This window comes from Penicillium cataractarum (genome assembly GCF_028827025.1).
Source record: "Penicillium cataractarum strain IBT 29864 chromosome Unknown utg000009l, whole genome shotgun sequence".
In the NCBI taxonomy this organism is placed as follows: Eukaryota; Fungi; Ascomycota; class Eurotiomycetes; order Eurotiales; family Aspergillaceae; genus Penicillium; species Penicillium cataractarum.
The window spans coordinates 4,034,039-4,054,715 of NW_026622745.1; the positions used below are offsets into that span (position 1 = coordinate 4,034,039).

Below are 20,677 nucleotides of genomic sequence, written 5' to 3' on the forward strand. Positions count from 1 at the left end.
GTCAGCTCTTTACATAGGCTGGAAGATGGACTGGTCTCGGCTTTGCGGCAAACGACTCAGGAACTACAGGCTTCGACAAGGTGCCGTGCAGTTTGAAACTTCCAGGTTTCAAATCGCCGGGCATGCACGTTAGCATAGCGTCGTATTCGCGCGTTGATCCAGACTCAGGGCAAAGCAGATCGTGCGGATGTGATAGTCCGTCTCCGAATCTTGTGCAACCATATGGCACTCATGCCTATTTGGAGAGGTAACTTGGGATATCCATTCAAATGAGCAAGCGAATAAATTCAAAATTTGACTCGAAATGTGCCTATGTATGGTCTGTTGTAAGAAACAAAACCGGTCTAAGGAATGTTGTCGAATGCCGCCAGTCGAGAGTCTTTGGGATTAACCCAAGGCGGTCTGGTGTCCCCCCGCTCCCGGCGCGTCTTTTCTTCAACGCGCCTGTCAACTTCAAGCCTCGCACTGACGAGAGCCCTCCATAGTTGCAATGAACGATGCGACGACTTCCCTGCTCACAGAGCACTTCAGCTATACCCCCTTGGTAAGTTTGCCCCCGACCAGATAGCGTTTCGGGGGCAGTCCCCCCTCGCTGCATCCAGGGCCTGCGTATATGCGTGACATTCGGAGACCCACCCCTTGAGAAACCAGCTTGCTGACCTTGTTTTTTTGTGGTTTCAGTCGCTTATCGATGACATTATCAATTCGATCAACAATCTGATTTACCAGGCCATTTCAAGTTTGGAGACTGGCTTGCTTGCGACACCGCCCGAGCGCTTGGGGTTCGGTCATGCGAGTAACGGCTCGACGATTCCTGATACGGACGAGGATGGCAATGTTGTTTATCCGGAGGCCAAGTTGGAAATTGAGAATGGGCTGCATCAGTTGGAGACATTGCTCGAAGCTAATGTCGATAAGGCGTTCGACAAGTTTGAGATTTACGTGCTGAGGAATATTCTCACCGTGCCGGAGGATTTGCTGTTCTGGGTGCGGCTTAAACATTATGAGGTAGGTGGGAAATTTTGTCTATCTGATATGGGAGTATACCCTGACACGTCCGCTCGTAGGGTCTTTCATTCGAGTCCTCACCGGATACGCCCACGCCCGAGACCATCCACGCGCAGCGCAAGAAGCTCCTCGAGACTCGAAAGCTAAACCGGTCATTGAAAGACGAGTGCGCCCGGAACGAAGCCGTCATTTCCCAACTCAAGTCTATTCTATCCACCGTGGAATCTGCCAAGTCGGACGGCACTGCCGACAAATCGCAGACAACTCCGAAGAAAGATCTGGACCTGTCCTTCTTGACATCCAGCCCAGCTGCACGCCAACTTCGCGTCGGCGTCGATGCCGGTACAAATTCCAAACACGCCCCGCTTACGACGAATACAAACTTTATTCTCTCGCAGCTTCCGGCATTGCAAGCTACACTTGAGCAGTTGCGGCCCAAGTTGGCCAGCTTGCCGGCTTCCACTGTGGAGATGGAGACTAAGTCTAAGCGGGACGAGCGGAAGGAGTACATCGAGAGCCGGATTAGACTGCACCTGGAACGGGCTGGGCAACTGGCCATGGGCGATGATGGCAATCCAGTCGTTGCGGGACGCCGGATCGATATCTCCGAGGCGCATGCTTTGGAGAACGTGGCCAACATGCTTACGCAAGAACACAAATCGTCGTAAGATGATACGGTGCTTAAAGTGAGATGATCCTTTATGGACTTGAACTTTTTATTCTATTTTTACGGGTTGAGATCAAGTTTGGTTCTCTACGACCAAGTCACGGTCCACGTGTCCTGGGTCTTGCGGAAGGGAACCACATCGGTCTGATCAGACTTCAGAATCTCCGCAATCTTCTCACCCTTCTTCTCAATGGTGATGAACTCCTTCTTCTCCTCGCCGATATCATAGAAGGCCCGACCGAATTTGCTCATGAATCCCTCCATAATCTCCGGGGTGATATCCTCATCCTTGAGCACACCGTTCTCAACAGCCTGCTCGAACGAATCGAGAACGACCTGTGTCGTGTAAGGCTGGGTGAAGACACCAGCGGCAATCTTCTCACCACCGCGCTTGGAGGCAGACGGGTGAGGGGCACTGTCGGAGCCGAAGAAGAACTTGGGGTTGCCAGAGGCGGCCGCGCGGAGGAGAGCGTCGCGATCGGCGGGGGTCTTGGCCACGGGCTTGCAGAAGCAGAATGGGTCACCGGCCCACGAGTCAATGATGATAGACAGGTGGTGAGCAGTGATGGTACCGGCAACGGTAGGACCGCACTTCTTGACAGCCTCGACGGCCGCCGCGGTGGTGCAGTGCTCCAGGATGATACGGAGCTTGGGGAACTTGGTGTGCAGCTCAACCAATTTGGGCAGGAACCGCTCCTCAGCCGACAAGACCGTCACGTCACCCTTGGAGGGAGCCTCGCCGTGGAGGTTCAGGATCAGGCCCTGACGCTCCATCTCGGCGAAGACCGGATAGAAGGAAGTGTAGTCGACAACGCCGGAGCTCGAGTTGGTCGTCACACCGGCGGGGTAGCTCTTGACACCGGTGATGCCGCGCTGCTTGGCCTCAATGATGGTCTCGGGGGTGATCGACTCGTGCAGGTAGAGAGACATGAGATAGTTGACGTTGGGCTCAATGGCCTGCAGGCGCTTCTTGTAGTCGAGAGCATGGTCGACGGTCGTGATGGGAGGGACCAGGTTGGGCTATGTTGGGCAAAGTGTTATATAGCTGCGCCAATCCACATGTTTTTGGTTTCTTTCTTCAAGGTATCTCTTCTCTTACCATGACAAAGACAGTGTTCACACCACCCTGTCGGATGGTAGGAGTAACCAGCTCCATCATCGGGCCATCACGAAGGTGGACTATTCTGGGGGTCAGTTGTGCCCGTCACTTTTAAGCTTTGAATCACTCGGGCAACTTCTCCGTTCAATGCCCACGACACGTACCGTGGAAGTCGGCCGAGGCCGGGAGCTTAACTCCCTGCAACTTGGACAAGGGCATTGTGTATATGAGAAGATGTTCAATTGAGTCCTGCGTTTGTGGCAATCAAAAGGAAATGACCTTTGCCCCGCCATATTTTCTTTTCTGCCGGGCGGTGGAAAGCCCCCCGGCCGGCTTTCCCCGCGCCATCTACAAGACAAGCCGTAGTCAAGAAATACAGTGGAATCGGTGTGGCCATGCTCTGTGGCGTGAAATTCGATTATCAGTAAATTTTAATATTGCAGAAAGCAGTATGTCTTAGCGTGCATTGATTTCCCCGCAATTTGGAAAAAATTTAGGTAACATCAATTGACATATGGGGTTGAATTACGAGTACATGGTGTTTCCCCTTTCACCCGTGCATTTTGTATGAGTCCTGGGTAGTTTACCTCCGCGCTCCGCGGAATTCAAGCACGGCCGAGACCGTCATGTACTCTTGGTAGCTGGTAGGAGATACATATTATGACACAGTATAATGAGAATGGCCACCGAGAGAAAAAACAAAGGGGGAATTCTAGCAATCAATTTCCTGCATTTTTCGCTTTTGATTACTTGTCTGGGGCTGAGCGGTTCGTTGTAGGAGTTGACTATCAAGTGTACACGAGACCTGTCAACCGAGTCAGGATTAATATAGGCGTCCTCCGTAGTGAATTGGAAATAGTTCTTCTTCTACCAGACAAATCAGAACAAGTCTCCGATTTAGTTTCGCTAGTCTCGGGGCTACCCTACAGATGGGGTGGAGAAGATAATGTCAGAAGGAAGGTAGTACTGTAAGCGATTGAGGGGGGAGAAACAAGAAACAGGCAGGGAAGGGGTAAGGTTTTTCCATAGAATAGAAAACTCTATGCAAGTTCCTGCATGTTTCTCACAGAAAAAGTAACAGAAAGATTGACTAATATTTATCTTGATCTAAGATTGAGGCCGTACCTGGACATGAGGAGGCACTTTCTATGGTACCGATCGGAGTTTCCGGATCTCGAGAGATTGGTCGAAAACTATAGATTATCGCTTCCGTATCACCGGGGTTTGACGACATTATTCTGGAAATATTCTCATCCTGAACGTGGTACAAGTCCGAGCTAAGGGGGGTCCACTCGGATAACGGGGACTGATAGATATTCTGAATGTGGTTATGACTGGGTGGAAGCATCGAAAATGACGGCACTACGGTCTCTTTAGACTATGAACCGTAGACAAAGGTCGTCAAGGGGGTGGAGACCCACGAGGATGGTGGCTTTGATGGTGGCTTCTGGTGGAAAGTAACGGAGTGCAACATTGATAATGGCAAATCAGCATTGGTTCGGTTGTTGACCTCGCAATCCCCACCGTTGCCAACAAAGATGAAAAAAACCGGAGATTTAATAGCGGGCTCCACATGGACAAACAGACTATTGAACAGCTTAATGCACGTTCTCCGAAAAAGGAACATTCCATCCTGGTTCTCTTGCTCGATCAGGCTGTAGTCCTTTCGTTAAACTTCCACAAGCGAGAAAGAACGATGTGAGTGGAGAATGCCCTGATCTCTTAGCGCCACGTGTATGCCGAATATCCTATTTATACCCACGGATATCGATTTTGTTATCGGGACGGGAATCTCTACACCGGCCATGCCGATGCTATCCGTGTCTATTGATTCCCTAGTGAGATCTTAACCGGTGGGATAAACGAGTGTGAGATGCTAGAATAGCCGAAATCCCCGTCTTGATCGTTTATCACTGTGCGACCAAGTTAGGAAACATGTGCGGTGGACTTTTTTTTTGTTTGGTCGATTTTTAGCACCAAGAGCGGGGCTGCCGAAGGAACTATTGAGACGCCGTCGACGAACGGAGGGCTGTCCGTGCGGTTTTTAAATTGTCGGAACTTGCCCCAGACCCCCACTGGATCTTTTCTTGGTGCCATTGTCTCTGAGCTTCTACCAATCATGTCTGATTAGTGGCAGACCAGTGATGTGAACGCATTCGCGGAGGGTGTTAGGGTCTTGAAATTTCATGGTCTGATGTCGACTACAAAGGCCCTTCCGGCACCTCCTTTTGGGTCGCCATTGAATTTGAGACGTCAATTCCCTGCCGTGTGTCGGTGACCATGAACAGTACGAGAACTCGTCTTGACCTCCTCCATTCCGATATTCTCTCGCGGATTGTGAGATTTCTCCAGCCTGGGGACGTTGAAGAGCTATCTTGCGTCAGCAAGCGGCTCAGGGACGCGTCAATACCCGTGCTTTTCAGGGCAGTCAGATTTGAATTCTCCAAGTCCAGTCTGAATGGATTGAGACGCCTTTCGGGTTCTAATATAAGACATCATGTGGTGTCATTGACATACGTTGCTCCAGAGATCTTAAAACCTGGTAAGATTGACGATTCCAACCCCGTTGCACACCACACACACACACACAGTAGAGCTAATAATCTTACAGAGATTCTCGATTCGGAGTATTTCAGTTCTGAACTTTTAACACCCGATGACTACTCGGACTGGATATACGAGGGCCGTGGATTCCTACCAGACGATTACCCATCATACTTGCTAGTACACGATGTTTTACGTGACATTTGTGAAGAGCAACAACAAATAATGAGAGACGACCTCGACAAAACTGCTTTATTCTCCATTTTCACAAGGCTACCTAGATTGAAAACTATGAGCCTGTGTTTCTGTCCGACGATAGAAGAGGAAGAATGGGTTGGATCTGTCTTGGCTCGGGGCTTGACAAAGGAGGAGTCCTGTGAATACCATTCCAGAGCTATTCGGAATGCCATCGAGGTTGCACAAGATTCTACATCTACTGAAAGCACCGTTCGGGTCCTCATTACCGATCAGCCTGCTTAAGGGCTGGTGAACCGATGAATCGTTCAGGGAACACAGCTCAGTCACCGAGACTGGCTTGCCTACCCGACACCTACATACAACATTCCGTGCTATGTGCAACTCGAACATATAGACTCGCTTCTACACTGGCACAGAACACTGGCAGTATACCGGCAGCAGGGCGTACAGAACAATATGATGGCTGGCCTCTATATTCTGCCCGGGAGCTACACGCACCACGATCAAACCCGTGGAAAATCAACCCACTGAAGTTTTACGCAATGGACAAGCAGGCCGAGGTGACGCAAGGGGCTAGGAGACTACTTGAGAACCAATCATCTGAGCTGAGCGAGATGGATATCTGACTATAAGATAACAATAGCTAGCCGCATCAATAGAGCCGGACAGTCGCAGACGAGATATGTTCAGCATCTTTCTCTTGAAGCTTCATGTCTTCATCAGCCACTTCCCCAAAACCAGTCAGCCATGTGGAATTCCCAATTGAAGCGAACAGATCGCGATGTCGGCCAATAAAAGAGATGAATATCAGCAAGACTTTGCTGAATGGGGTCCATTCCCCGCAGAAAGAGTAGTTTTTGCCGGGGTATCCAACACTAACACCTACGTAGCTGTATGCGGATACAACCTCGAAAATGATGTTGAAAGTAGAAAAGGCCAAGGGTTGCGAATCATAATGATCTGACTCGGCAACACAGACGATAAGAACGGCAAGACTTAGCCACCATACATCGTAGCTTAAATGAACGCGGAAGTGCTGAATATAGGACTGACCGCGGGCAAGTATCGAGTTTTTTGAACCGCTGAGTGGAGACGAGCAGTCTGATTTACCAGCTTCGATGCATGGGATCTTTTTCAGTTCATTCTCGTCGGAATTTCTGCTTCTTTTAGATGTTAGGGAAGCCTTTTTGACTAGTACCTTGGAAGCAGGCATACATACCTAAGGACCGCAGCTGCTGGAAATAATGGGAGATACTATGCAAAAATAGTTAGACACTCATCACGCAATACTAGTAGATGTAATCATTACCATCATGATGACTAGAAATGATTCTTGTCAGCCAACTGCTCTGTGAGAAGGTATGGTATCTGAATTTTACGTACGATAGATAGTGAGCAGTCCTTGTGGCAGCTTCTCGAATGTCACGACGGAAAATCCACCACCCCGCACAGCTGTATAAGAACCATATTTAGCTTGTTGAACTTCCAGGTTTTGTATGTACATACCAGAAGATTGGAAAAGGCCGTCCAAGACTCGGAACTTGAAAGGGAGGGTGGCGATTTTGCTGCTGCGGACAGAAGCAAGCTCAAAAGACCCCCACATGATACCATTCAGTACCAAGACTGTCCCGAGCAAAAACCATGTATGTATAGCAGGGTATAAAAAAGTGCACACCTATACATATTGTGAGCTTAAAAGTCTAATAGAGAAGGCGGTGGTTGAAATTACCCTTTGAGGTTGGGTAAGAATCAAGTCGAAAGGTCGCTGCCACGGCCTCCACCTCGTTTTATCTGGTAGCATTTTTCTGATGGTCCATATCACAAGCCGTAATATGCACGGAAACAGCGTGTTTCCAGTGAGGATGAGAAACCCGCAGATGAGAAGTGGAGCAGGCCTACCCATGGTGGGATAATCAGGTCATGTTATAGAAAAAAGACCAACTGAAAGGAAACACATACTCCAGTTGGAAAGGCGCCATATTAGCATCAATAAGTGACATCCCGTTGTTGACAAACGAAGATGTGGCTAGAAAAGCGCCTGCCCAAAGAGGAGAAACTCCGTCTGCTTGTGGGATATCTGGGCGTGATAATGACATCCAAAGTCCGATGCTCAAAATGCCGACAAAAAGGAAGACGATGGCGTAGAGTATTGTGAGCACCGATAGTATTATGAGTGCTTGGTACTCTACCCAGCCCGGCTCATTGGGGTCAATTGATCCGTTCCAGTGCGCAAGGTCTTTGATTCGGAGCCACATGCCCTTTAGTCTGACTATAAGCCAGGAAGAGCATGTTTTCAAACCACCGACCCTCCGTCGGTGACCACTATTATTTATAGACTGAGATTGCCGAGTCAAATGAGGATATGACTGGTCGGTGACAATGATGAAATGGCGAGTGTCTCGAGAGACATCGGGCTCGGACGGGGATGGAATATCTGCGTGTATTTCCCTCCCTGTGATGTGTGTCCTCAATGGTGTCAGAATTTTGGTAAGGATAGCAGTATAATGATCCTTGTCAGTCTGCTTTTCTTGTAAATGTATTACTGGCTTGTGAATCATATCCTGCCACAGTTTGTTTTTGTTCGAGTTATCTTTCAGCGCAGAACGGAGGGTGAGGGCGCGTAGGAAAGAGATGACTGTATTGATAGGAATAGCATGACCCAAGATCAAGAGCGTGAGTAGGATTCCTTGCTGTAGACCGTTCAACGTAGAGAGATCCAGCTGTGCAACACGTTAGCAATTGAGTATAGTCCGTCAATGATCCAAGGGCTAGACAAACCACAGTCAGCCCAGTCCCTGTCATGGCACTAAAGCTCATGAACAACGCGTCAACATATTGTAGATCACTGATCTGCGTCGATTTAGTGTAGAGTATGACACTGCCGATCATGGACATGAGAAACAAATATGTACAATGTAATAGAAGAAGTCTCGACTTCAAGATAGAAGCCATGATCGGCAGGCTCTACTATGTGTCGTCGCAAGCATATTGTGCGAAGGATAAAACCAGGAGCTCTAAACTCTTTTATGGGCCATCGGTGGGCCAAGTTTATGCAGAACAAGATTGCTGCCTATCAGTGCAATAATAACGACGTAGGTCCTACGCTGAATACTACATGAGAACCCTTTCAGCATGGAATGTTGGCCGGGTAATTGCTCTACATCTCCCTTCCAGCTGCTGAATAGGAGTCTGAAGGCCCGGTGTCTAGACATATTACCAATTGATCTAGACACGATAGGACACAGTAATCTAATTAAACATAAGCGGGTACATACAGCAAGCTGCGCATTCCAAGGGACGACCCGCTGGATTCTTCCGATGTAAGGCTGAAGTATGTGGATTTTGAGACGGCCGGGAGTTCCCGGTTTTTGAGCGATATCTCAATATAAGCCAATGCTCCCGAGCGTGATCATCAGCTGCCTCCTGCTTGATAGACTCAAGAAAGGCCAGGATTTGACCTTCAAGCTCTCTGGTCAGGCCATACTAGGCGTGAAGCAGACTGTATTGCGGAGGGAGGGCGTACACACATTCCGGTGTACACTTGACTCGGCCAGGTTACCAGAGATAAGGATATAATGCTTTGATCGTAATATCTAAGACTCGTTCTTCGTCAGATTTAGTATTATTACTACACATTGGGGTAAAGCTTGGACATTGAGAGAACGGCATGTAAGGGAACTGACAGCATAGAGCATTAGGAAGGCCGAGATAGTGTCAATAGGTTTGGGCTTGATAGTACATGATCATGCATGGGTGATCTAGATTCAGTATTGAATAAAGTGTGCATGGCCTTATGGGCTGAATGGAAATATTTATCGAGGCACATGCTCCACCCATGCCACAATGTTTGCTCTCTTTTCCCTTCTTTGAAGAGCATTTTACTCTAAATGATTTCAACATCGACAGGGCTTCGCCTACGCTGCGATCAGCTCTTAAATACCACAACGAAGTTACTGGGTGGTATCTTCATAGTATTGAAATAAAGAATGATAGTGTTGTAGTGCTATCCCTATCCATCGGCCCTGTCCTACATCGATGGCGTTACGTCTTGCAGTTTCAGACACGGGCTTAAGGTCCTTCTCTTAGAAGGCACGTGGATGACTAGCAGGAAACCGAAAACATAGTGCTTTTGTGGCATGGGAGGGTTAAGAAACACTAGATTGAGAACTCCTGCGGATATATGCAGGGCATGCGAATTATCGACGGAGTATCTACGACAATGAGCCTACCGAGGAACACAAATATGGGCACTTGAAAACCAGATACAAGTTTACGCAAATGACTGGATGATAGCAGAAGAATAGGTAGGTCTACAATTTGCCTTTCTCCCAGTTCCCAAAATAGCACAGCTTATTCCCCCTCTTCGATATCATCTACTCTTGACAATAGCCAAGCCACGAGCTTCTGGGGTAGATTATCGCCATGTCTAGGCTCTGCAAAATTCAAGGATTTGGCGAACACCCTGCAGGAACCAGACCTCGAGACTCTCTGATTTGAGGGCTCGAGTCTATCCTAACCGCCGGGGGCCTCCTCTTGCAGCCCCCCGGCGCTTCGCATCAACCAATCATCATGGCCGCCCACCTAGACCCTGCGAACGCGGCGCTGCAGGGGCGCGAATAAGAAACAATAATCCAAACCTCCAGTGATAGATCGTCCTTCCTAGACTCCAAATATAGCTCTCCCCTCTTATCTTATGCCTTTATGCAAGCGTAGCCCTCCCCTCTCCAACCCCGCCAAGCCTGTACGCTGGCGCCCATCCGCATGCTAAGACCCCCATAAGCAAAACAATTCTGCAAGCCGCATGTTTACAGTGATGCCCTCATAGTCCTGGAAATTAATTTTATTTTCTATTCAACAAATCAAAGCAGCTGAAGAACTCGATAATCCGTGCACTAGGGGGTATTTTCCGTCCAAAGAGTTACCCCGTTCAATCCATTTGGTTGGGTAAGCGCCCTCGGGAAAAGGGCTATTTGTGATAGTCAGACACTCGCTTGGAATTAATTGTGATGAGAAGATACATGATCGGCAAGAGTACTCTCGTACAGCAAGTACATATTCAGAGGCATCCTCCGCCGGCGCTTGGTTGGCTCTTGAGGTTTTTTACATCCCTTCCACCTCGAGCCGTTCTCTTCTTTTACGGGACTTCCCTGTCTTTCTTTCTTCCCTCAGTGAGGGTCTCTCGTTCCGCTCGCTATACCTTATATCTTTACTCCTAAGGGTTTTCCTATTAAGAAACCTTGCTGGCAAGGTTGCGTGCTCTATTATTTCTATTACATACTATCGTGATATCGTCGATAGTCTTTCCATTGTTACTACAGTCCTCTTTCGTTAACCACCTTCACCATGAGTTCAAACGCATCTACAGCTGGCTCTATGGACGAGTCGAAATTCCTCAAGCGCAACCGAGCCCTTCATTTGACTCGATTGGGGTTGTCTGCTTTGATCAGCACCGGGGCTATTGCTGTCATCGCCTGTGAAGCGCAACCGCTGCGTCACTATAAGACCACGGCCCAATGGGAAAGTGCTGGTCTTGCTCTCTGGCCACTTAATCTTGACGTGCGACCGACAATCGCAGGTCTAGCTTGTGGCTGTGTGATTGCTGCTCTGAACCTTGTATATATGGTTGTTGCTTTACTTCCATCTGTTAGTATACCAGCCCCAATACTCTTACGACAGCTGTTAACACCCATCCAGCCACACTCCCGTATCAAGCTTCTCAACTCATATGCATCCGCATCGGCCTTCTCCGGGTTTATCACATCTCTCATTGGCATTGTCTTTATCATCTATCGGCCGTCCGCATCCTATCCGAGCGGCTTCAGCAAGGGAGAGACTCTACACAGCTGGACATGCAAATGGGACACATCGAGTGGATCCACATCCACTCCTGCCCACTTTGCTCGCGACTGCCACGAGACCCGTGCTGGGTTTGCATTGTTGTGTGTTCTGCTCGGATTTGAGATTCTGATGGGGCTTGCTGCTGCTGCTGGCACATGGTCCCAGCGGGATGTATCTCGTCGTCGCGATGCACAGGTCCAGTTGGAGAAATTGGAAATTGCGACTAAGCAAGCTTATCGGCCGTAAGAGGAATGTATGCACCAGTTGTGGGCTTTGTTCGAGGTCAGGATCAACTTCGCAGGGAGCAAGGATATTTTGAGTGTTGGAGTAGGTATTTGTATATGGGTATGGGTAATGGGCTTGTTGGGCTCAGGTGACGACAGTATAGCAGGGCTATTTCTTGAGAGTGTACATGCAGGTCATAGTTTGGAATATTGAAGAGGAGGCATGGTGAGGGCCACGTTGAATTATACCATATGTCCACCGAGAGATAGGGAGACTCGCCGATATGTAGTAACAAATTCACCGATTTCGAAACACTGAGATCAACTAGAGCCAACCGTGGACCATGTTTTGTTGTGAAGGGTTTAGCCTTTTCCGTACTGGCATTGGTGAGGCAAGGGAGAGGTTTTCAACGACCTTGAAGCCCTCTTTCAACAACAATGCACATTTTGAATCATGGTTATTCTGTCAACGACAACCGTAGACTTGACCCAGCCAAAGACCAGAAGGCAATGGCCATATTTCACCACGCCAGAGGTCCGAAAATTTGTGAAAATTGGCCAAGAAGCCTACCGGGCGTGGAAGGCCCTCGATGATGCCTTTCATCCTACGGGTTTCCTTGCTCGGGCCGTTAGCCTGTTTAAGAAAGAGAAGCGGGCCTTTCGGGCAGAATCCTGAGAGCAGAATTCATGGGATTGTCTGGCCAGAGCTACATAAGCGCAAGAGGAGCCCTCGATGCAGTTTTCAAAGCTAGTGGATGATCGATCTAGAGCTTGTCAGTTGATGATATATTGGTGTGGAGTCTCAACCCCTTAGAGGAACGGATCAACTATTGGCCAGTCGTCAGGTTTGGATTTTATTACATAATCCTTATCAGCACCGCCTCCGGCAGAATCACGATGGCGCGTTTCTCGCATCACCTTTCTTTATCACCAACAAGCACCTCTCTATTACAAAATGTCCGCCGACCCGAATGCCCCATCGGCTCTCGACCTTGAAGATGAGCCATACGAGTCCGCTGAGGATGAAGATTTCCAGCTCGACCCAGCTCAAGACGAGTCCGAGCTATCCTCATCCGAGGATGAGGTTGCCGAACCCGCGAAGAAGAAGCGCAAGACCGATAAGAAAGACGAGACTGTCGCAGACGAACTAGATTCCGGCGACGAAGCCACGATACAGAAAGCGCGGGATAAACGGAATAAACTCAAGAAGAAAAAGGGCAAGGGCAAGAATGTGGCCGACGACGAGGATATTGATTTCGACGAGGATGAGGAAGGGGGAACTGGAGGTTTCGTACGGACACGCGCGATGAAGAAACATATGTAAGATTATTATTCTACTCTTTGTGTCTCTATACCTTCATTCGGGATTCTCACAATTGGATCAGACAGGAAGAGGAGGACCGTAACCCGCTGGCTCGAATCGACGGCGCCACGGTGGATGTCGATGCCCTGTGGGCGCAGATGAACGCCCCCGAGAGTCAACTGGGCCTGCAAGCATCCCAGATCGAGGGCAAGGATGAACCGGCTCCAGACGAATCCGACCGTGTCGCCGATACGAGCGCGCCAACGCAGCGTGCCCCAGATCCGGAAGACAATACGCGCCATGGCCAACGCAAAGAACAAATGGTGAAGATCAAGCGCACATACAAGTTTGCGGGTGAGATGATCACCGAGGAGAAAGTGGTTCCGAAGGACTCTGCCGAGGCGAAGGCCTTCCTGTCTAGCGGCGAGAATGTGGAATTCGCCGAGGTCGAGGATGCCAATGGCATGAATGGCACTGCCAACTTGCGCCGTCCTCTCCGGAAGGTCTCGCGATTCGACCCCAACCCAACCGGCTTGATCAAGAAGAGCTGGGAGAAACAGGCTATTATAGAGGGCGCGGCAGACGCAACCGGGCCCAAGATCAACACCGTCGAGAAGTCCAGACTCGACTGGGCACAGTATGTGGATCAGGCTGGGATCAAGGACGAACTGCGGACACACAGCAAAGCCAAGGAAGGATATATGGGCCGTATGGACTTTTTGGGTCGTATGGAATCCAAACGAGACGAGGAAGCCAGACAGGCCCGTCTCAAAGGCATGTGAGGCTGCTATTATCTGTCTCTGTGGTCTGCTCGCCCTCTTTTATCTACCTACATGCGGGCTGCAGATTCCACCCACACACAAAACATATCCCGGCACAGTGTCTCGGTTGGACCAAAGACCATTCCTGCGGAGTGTATGCCGCCCATGGTCGCATTTGGGAAACCTCGTGTCCAAATACCATGGGGTGGCAGCTCCCGCCTCCTTCAAACAACCAGCCAGTCGATCCCGTTCGAAATGGGAAATTCCCGAGTGTGCACCTCCACCGATAAGAAGGTGGATGGGCTTGTGAAATAGTCCGCACCGGACACTCAATCTGCAGGGCCGGGGACCATTTGCTGATCGCCGGCGGTAATGCGGGCTCTTATCATGCTCACTGCCAGAGGCGGACCATTACAGGAAGGGTGCGAAGCTTGATTGTTGTATTCTTCACTGACTGTGAAGACTTTGTATTTCTACTCGAAGACTACTGAATTGCGGTCGGTCTTATGCTAGTTGATTTCATTTCATCGGCATCAAACCCAGCGTTATGCTATGTACTATAGTCTCCAGGACACCAAACCAGATACCCCTTCTCACATCATTGCATCATAGAAAGTGAAGTCATTCGTAAAGATCTCTCATATCTATCCAAGCCAGACTACACCTGTGCATCATTCCATTGCGGAGCTTCACTTGGGCACGTACTTGATGCCGGTGCTGGGGCAGCCAGACGTGGTAACTGTGTAAACAAGATTAGCTTTCAGACTCATCATTATGGCGAGTGGTTTATTCTCCAACGGCGAGCCACTTACGAGTATCCACAGCCTGGTACTCGCCATCAATAGCATTGCCAGCCACATTGAAGAAGTACCAAACCTGGTTCAGCGAGCCGCTCGAGCAGCCAAGGTAGACCGATGCGCCGTCATGCAGGCTGGTCAGGGCAGCCTGGATCTCGCTCAGAGTGTAGGTCTTGGAGCTATCGGGGGTGATGCCCGCATTGGAGAGGGCCTGGAATACTATTAGATCATATCTTTGAGCACTAGTCATCTGACTACATACCGTGTACGTATCGAGACCCTTGAACAGGTCCACCACCTTCTCGAAATAGTCGCCGACTTCCTCCTGCGCGGTGTAGCTAGTGTAGCAGCTGGGCTCGATGGTGTTGATGCAAGTACCGTGCTTGCCCCACTCGTGAGCCCAGAAGGACTCGTCGTCACCGTCGATGTCGACCCAGTACTCTTGCATGTAGGTTAGAAGATCGGTCCGACCCTGTGCTGTCAGGATGTCCGAGATGTTGGTGTAGGCACGAGTGGAGTCACAGCTGGACTGGTAAGTGCCATCACAGTTGTCGGGCCTGTATTCTAGTTAGTATATTGTTCTATTTCGTATTCTTACGGGAATGTAGTTGTATGGATGCAAGAGAGCAATGATAGATACATACCATAGACCGTGGATAGTCCAGGAGTCAGATGGGCCCGTGGATGGGTCAGTATCCCAGAACTGAGTCTGCAGGAGGGCACCACCCGGGTAATTGAAGCAGCAAGTCGCAGTCGTGGACGAACTCTGGCAACTGAAGGTGCTGTCGTTGGTGCAAACCTCCAGCGAGGCAGAGGCGCCAATGGCCAGAGTGGTAGCCGCCACGGCCAGCATAGAAGAGCGAGAGAAAGCCATAGTTGGACAAAGATAGAGAGAATATTCAATAAAGATCTTCAAGGGAAATAAAACTGACAATCTGGATCATCTGCCAGGGGCATCATGCCAAACATAAATAGGGCACACACCGACCAGTCACTAACTCGCTATCAACGAGAGTCCTCCCCAGGAATGGAGCGTCCTGCAGAAAACAAACGACGGGCGCATCACCAGGAGAAACGTCGATCACAACTGATAGCAGCACATGCACCGATAAGACGACTCTGATTCGTGCCTGACAGATCGGATATCGCCGTTCAACTGATTAAAAAGACGAATGGTCGTTGCTGAACCCGTTAGCGATGCTTGGCAGCCTTAGTGACCGAGTTGGTGTCTTTTGCCCTGACGAAAAGAGGTCGATCCCGACCGGAGCGGGGAACAAGATCCTAATGAAGCCACCAATAAAGACGTCGAATCAGCCGTGAAGTCGGCCATGCGTGGGAGAGGTCTCCGTCGGAAGTCCTGGGGATTCAATTTGGACGAATTGTAGCTAGTGTTTTGGGATTGTTCGAGGAGGGGATAGGCCCAAATTGACGTTGCATTGTCTCCGGTGGATCTCCGACGCCCCGCGAGATTAAAGAGGTCGCTGATCGCCCGCTTCCCGGCGAACCAACGTCGACAGAAGCCATCTGGAAGACTGCAATTGTACTTTCACTTTTCGCCTCTTAAGGTATGGTCGATGGGCGCAACTGTGTCACCTGAGATCGGCACTGGAGGAGGGGGGTTCAGGTTCTTGTTGCTTGCATCTACCGGACATTTTCCCCCACTTTGATTCGAGGCAATACGAAGTGAAAGACAAAAAGAATTCCAAGTTTTGGAGGGACCTCGGATTGGGTCGCAAAGCAATACTCTATTCTGATGATAATGGCTCTGCCTCCTCGTTTTCATCTTGCGTTGCTCGAGGCACTCGGATGCACCACATGGCGAGCGTAGCAATCACGTAGAAGAGCCCGGCCTGCAAGAAGGGAAGCCCCATCCAAGCACCGCCCAAATGTAAGCCAACTCGGAAAAGGTAGGCAAATAGTGGGCCAGCTATGAGGATGCCGAGGGATTGAGAGATCGCAATAGCCGAGTAAAGCGTGCCGACGTGATCTGGAGGCACAAGGCCGGTTGCCAGACTGCGCGCAGTGATAAGGAACGCAGAGCCCAGGGAGAGAATAACCAACCCACAAATCAGCAGAGCTGGAACGGGTGCGAGGCCTATGACAAGGAAGCCGATAATCGAGACCAGTCCGCTGCCCTGGCTCAGACGGTGATCGCGATGCTGTCCGTGCAAGTTGAGATACTTGGCAGCGACGAAGGACAATGCTGGCATGACGACGAGATAGTTGACGAGGTTGAATACCCCACGTAACGAAATCAACAGACTGGTCTGTAGCAGCGTTAGCAAATTTCCGGAACTCGATGTCAGCGAGAAAATACATACCCTAGGAATGCTCCAGTTGAATTTCTTCGAAGCAAATTGGAGGAGCACGCTGGAGGACTGGCGACTGATGACTGTGACCAGCAAGCACAGAATCACCAGACAGACACTGTAATTACGCCAAATAAACTGCGTCGAGTCTTTGAATTCGCGAGCCTGGTGGATAACCTCTTGCAGTAATGGTCGTTTGACAGATGGCTCGACCCGTTCGTCAGTGTTGTCGGAGGTTTCGGCCGCATCTAGACCTGCTTCACGACGGTATCGTGCCTTCTTTGCCTTGGCTTCTTCCAGAGTCTCTGGGAGGAATAATATTGGAGTACTTCCCACAATTATGATGACTGTACCCAGTATATATGGAAGCCAGTTGTTGTATTGCATCATCCAGGCGCTGATAGGAGTGCCTAGGACCTCGGCGAGAATCACACAGGATTGAAGACGGAAGAGCGCCGTGGTTCTATCTTCCAGTTAGCACAGTCAAATATAAAGCCAAACTGTCAGGCTAGCATACCGTTCTTCTTCCGTAAAGATGTCTGCGACCATGACCAACGCAATCGATACAACCACCTGATCTCCGCCTCCAATGACCCTGAAGAGTCCTGTCAACCAGACCAGTCGAAGGGGCAGCACGTTTGACCAAAATGCTATAGATGAATCACCCTTGATTAGCATCTCATTAACAACTTTCGGATAAGGATAACTTAAGCTCTCCAACTTACCCACAAGGCGGATCCATATCTCCCCCAGCAGCAAACCCACAATGCCCAGGTAGATGACTGGCTTGCGCCCCCAATGATCCGACAACATTCCGTAGGGTAAGGACAACAGGATGCCCGGCAGCACCTCGAACATATCCTTATATCCTAATATCAGCGCCAATTCGGCCTGCACGGCTTCCGATTTGCATGGATCACTGCCATTGACCGGTGGATTACCCGTTGATGGCGTGCCCCCTCCACTCGACAAAAGTCCCTGGTTGCGACAGATGATCTGCTCAAAGATCGCAGTCTGCGGGGCGAGCGCCATATCGTTGCCAAAATCTGCGGCCAGAACGAAAATTCCACACATGAGCAGGATCATGAGTTTCTTCGAATCCGAGCGTTGGGGGATTGACCCCTCTGACGCGCCCGCCAGCAGGGGCTGCGTTTCGTCGGCGGCGACCATTTTGGCTGTATGAAAGGGGCGCTGAGCACCTGTACTCTTCTAACAGCAGACATACGCCTCGATTAAGAGACTTTAGGATCTCAGATGGTGAACTTGGGAGGGCCGTTATTTAGCTGCCTTGGCCTCGGAGTTCGGCTTTAAGTGTTAGCTTATCGCGTTGGGCCTAGGGTCGTAACGCCAACAAAGCCGCAAATTCTTGGGACACTCCTGATTTGCTCGACACTTTGGGGCTGACGGCAGACTTCAGGTTTCCCCGCGCTGATAACGCGAATTAACATTGGAAGGACGATTGGCGAGCAATCAAGACTGGCCCCGTTTTTGCTTAGTCGCGGCGTTGGGCGTTCGAGAACAATGACAAGTCCTCCATTCATCGGCATACATCAATGCTGATTCAGTGCTGAACTCCGACCGTAGTGTAGCGGTGGGAGCATCGGACAAGGCTCCGATTAGAACTGATGCGATGATTGGAGCTGATATGTCGCCATTTGCTAGTCAAGTCCTAGCTCATGTTCTCTTTCTTGAGGGCAAATCAGCTGTTTCTGAAGCCGTGTTGATTTGACGTGTTCCATTAGGCAGTTTTGGGGGTTTCTTCGGGCCTTCCGACCGTCACGACGCGGTCACCTACTGTGGCCCTCTTTCACGCTGGGTTCCCAACTTGAAGACGCCTAGAACAGAGTATTAACTGGTCGAATGCCTCAGCTGCCTTCTCTCAGGGATATGAAGACGTGATGGAGCACTCACTCGATGGAGCTGACACTTGACAACCCACCACTTCCTCAAATCATACCCATCATCCTCCCCTATTCACTCCATTTGAACTCCGCTGTGGTCCCCACAACCCGATCTATGTGCACGCATACATACTGACTGTACTACGTACATAGATCTGGGACCCTTCAGATGCGATGAGAGTAGACATGGCAGCGGTTGGAAGCAATAGTCGCGGTCATAGTCCTCCCAGTCGCACAACGACCATGGCTGAGCGACTATGACTAGCCCTCTCCATTCTCGATGCTCGGCTAGGTTGAATCCACGCACACTATTTGGCCGTTGGAAGCGCCCATCCGGCCTGCACACGAGGCCAGAAGAAGCAAAACATTGGATTGCATGTCCGACCAAAGCCGAGGGAGGTGTCTGCAACTCTCCGTTGCTTGCGTGCCTGTCAGACGACGGGATCCCACGTAGAGAAGCGTTTTCCGCGCGCGTTCTGCAATGCGGATTCTAAACTCGACCAGATGGCTTGCCAATTATCCAGTCGGCTCGCCAATCCGGCCCGGAGCAGGCCATCTCGGAGGATTCTTGTCACTTCTATTGCTTTTTCCCCGCGGGTTATCACACGAGTCGTGGCCCACGCCGTGTCGGCACGGTGCATTCGGAACTCGTAACCTTTTGTCGGAGATGAAGCGATTGTCTAGCTGGCTAGCTCGGGCGGTTTTGTCCGCTATTGCTCCCACAGCCGGGTGGATGCTTCCTCCATCGATGGACATATTCGAACCAATTATTTGCCGGTTTGTGAGTCTTGAAGAAATGGCGCTCGGAGGATGGGATGTTTGTGTGAGGGTTGGTCGGGTTCGTTGGGATCGGTATCGTCGGCATATACTCTGTGGCTCGAGGGATTCCACCATAGCTGTTGAGCCCGATTATCAGCTACACGATCAGTCCATTTTTGGTAGGGATTAAAGGATGGCTAAGCCTTGATGGTTTTAAGATGCGACCGTACGGTAGTCATCGCTTTTCCAGACGTCGCGATGTACATATGTGTAGATGATGCCCGCACCTCAGATGAGAACTCGGTCGGCATAGCCTTGGGTAGAAAATAAGTATCGCCTCCCATGACATGTTCATTTGAGATAAAAATTGAAATTTATCTGTCGTTATCCTCAAACGATCAATTTTGTGTTGTTTTGTAATGTCCATGAATATCTAGAATTGTATGGTGTTGCTAGTTTACCAGCACAAAGGTGCAGGATATATATTGTCTGTCGAGCCTCATTAGCAAACGTCGATGTCTTTGCTATATAATACTCGAACGAAAACCGGACAATACTCGATAGGAATAATGAAAGAAGCTGCAAATTGACTTATCTAAAGAACATTGCACTAAATTAGATTCTAATTGTATTGGTATGTTCTGAAGAAGAGAATTCATGCTTAGGGCCAAGCACAATTTCCCTCCAAGCACTCTCGACCTACAAGTAAAGCAAGTACCAGGATTACTTAGACATTGAAACCGCAATTTGTGAGATCCTATTGATTGCTATCGTACCACTACCTAACATTAAGTGAACTAGTTTACTATGGCCATGGCCAATCCAGATGAATGCCCCATTTACCAAACCTCAAGTGGCCATCTCAAAACCCACCATTCAATATGGTTCACCAGAAGCGATTGTGCACAGAGACCTGCCACGAATAACACCCTGGCTCAAACGTACATGAGTCTGCACTCCTTGATTCCCGTTGAATGATGCCTTTCATCCGAAAGTACTATACAGACCTGGAACCTTCCCCACTCCCTCCTGCTACAACTCTACTCCACTCCATCTCACAATCGTGAACAATATATTGAACACGACCCATATCCTCGCAGTCTAAAAGCTTGAGAAGAGCATTATATTGCTCCCCTGTTATGAAACTGTACCAAGTAGCGTAATGCGTGTCGACCAAACAGGCACGCGCGATTATCTCGCCTGAGGCAAGGGCATACCTCGATGATGTCACCAAGATTCTCCTTGAGCAACCGACAGTAGTGAACGGAC

The 20,677-nt window shown here is 49.7% G+C and overlaps 7 protein-coding genes across 7 annotated transcripts; 3 read left to right on the forward strand and 4 right to left on the reverse strand.

Annotated features, from left to right (window-relative positions):
• Positions 1-490: 490 nt before the first annotated feature.
• On the forward strand, positions 491-1,676 carry N7496_012072 (MIND complex subunit MTW1; the record flags this gene model as incomplete). Its single annotated transcript, XM_056704985.1, has 3 exons — positions 491-544; positions 682-1,008; positions 1,068-1,676. The coding sequence occupies 3 exons, from the start codon at positions 491-493 to the stop codon at positions 1,674-1,676; spliced, it is 990 nt and encodes a 329-aa protein (XP_056550945.1).
• Positions 1,677-1,762: 86 nt separating this feature from the next.
• Positions 1,763-2,993, reverse strand: N7496_012073 (dihydroorotase; the record flags this gene model as incomplete). Its single annotated transcript, XM_056704986.1, has 3 exons — positions 1,763-2,695; positions 2,775-2,854; positions 2,939-2,993. 3 exons carry the CDS (start codon positions 2,991-2,993, stop codon positions 1,763-1,765), a joined length of 1,068 nt encoding a protein of 355 aa, XP_056550946.1.
• A 3,175-nt stretch (positions 2,994-6,168) lies between these two features.
• Positions 6,169-8,468, reverse strand: N7496_012074 (uncharacterized protein; the record flags this gene model as incomplete). Its single annotated transcript, XM_056704987.1, has 7 exons — positions 6,169-6,679; positions 6,736-6,751; positions 6,900-6,968; positions 7,023-7,191; positions 7,246-7,411; positions 7,476-8,236; positions 8,295-8,468. 7 exons carry the CDS (start codon positions 8,466-8,468, stop codon positions 6,169-6,171), a joined length of 1,866 nt encoding a protein of 621 aa, XP_056550947.1.
• A 2,391-nt stretch (positions 8,469-10,859) lies between these two features.
• Positions 10,860-11,600, forward strand: N7496_012075 (uncharacterized protein; the record flags this gene model as incomplete). The annotated part of the gene is made up of 2 exons (XM_056704988.1): positions 10,860-11,159; positions 11,211-11,600. 2 exons carry the CDS (start codon positions 10,860-10,862, stop codon positions 11,598-11,600), a joined length of 690 nt encoding a protein of 229 aa, XP_056550948.1.
• Positions 11,601-12,533: 933 nt separating this feature from the next.
• swc5 (putative Swr1p complex component (Swc5)) lies at positions 12,534-13,663 on the forward strand (the record flags this gene model as incomplete). The annotated part of the gene is made up of 2 exons (XM_056704989.1): positions 12,534-12,898; positions 12,964-13,663. 2 exons carry the CDS (start codon positions 12,534-12,536, stop codon positions 13,661-13,663), a joined length of 1,065 nt encoding a protein of 354 aa, XP_056550949.1.
• A 668-nt stretch (positions 13,664-14,331) lies between these two features.
• On the reverse strand, positions 14,332-15,313 carry N7496_012077 (T2 family ribonuclease; the record flags this gene model as incomplete). Its single annotated transcript, XM_056704990.1, has 4 exons — positions 14,332-14,381; positions 14,455-14,650; positions 14,702-14,996; positions 15,084-15,313. The coding sequence occupies 4 exons, from the start codon at positions 15,311-15,313 to the stop codon at positions 14,332-14,334; spliced, it is 771 nt and encodes a 256-aa protein (XP_056550950.1).
• An 871-nt stretch (positions 15,314-16,184) lies between these two features.
• N7496_012078 (uncharacterized protein) lies at positions 16,185-17,918 on the reverse strand (the record flags this gene model as incomplete). The annotated part of the gene is made up of 4 exons (XM_056704991.1): positions 16,185-16,706; positions 16,761-17,211; positions 17,266-17,398; positions 17,474-17,918. 4 exons carry the CDS (start codon positions 17,916-17,918, stop codon positions 16,185-16,187), a joined length of 1,551 nt encoding a protein of 516 aa, XP_056550951.1.
• Positions 17,919-20,677: the final 2,759 nt, after the last annotated feature.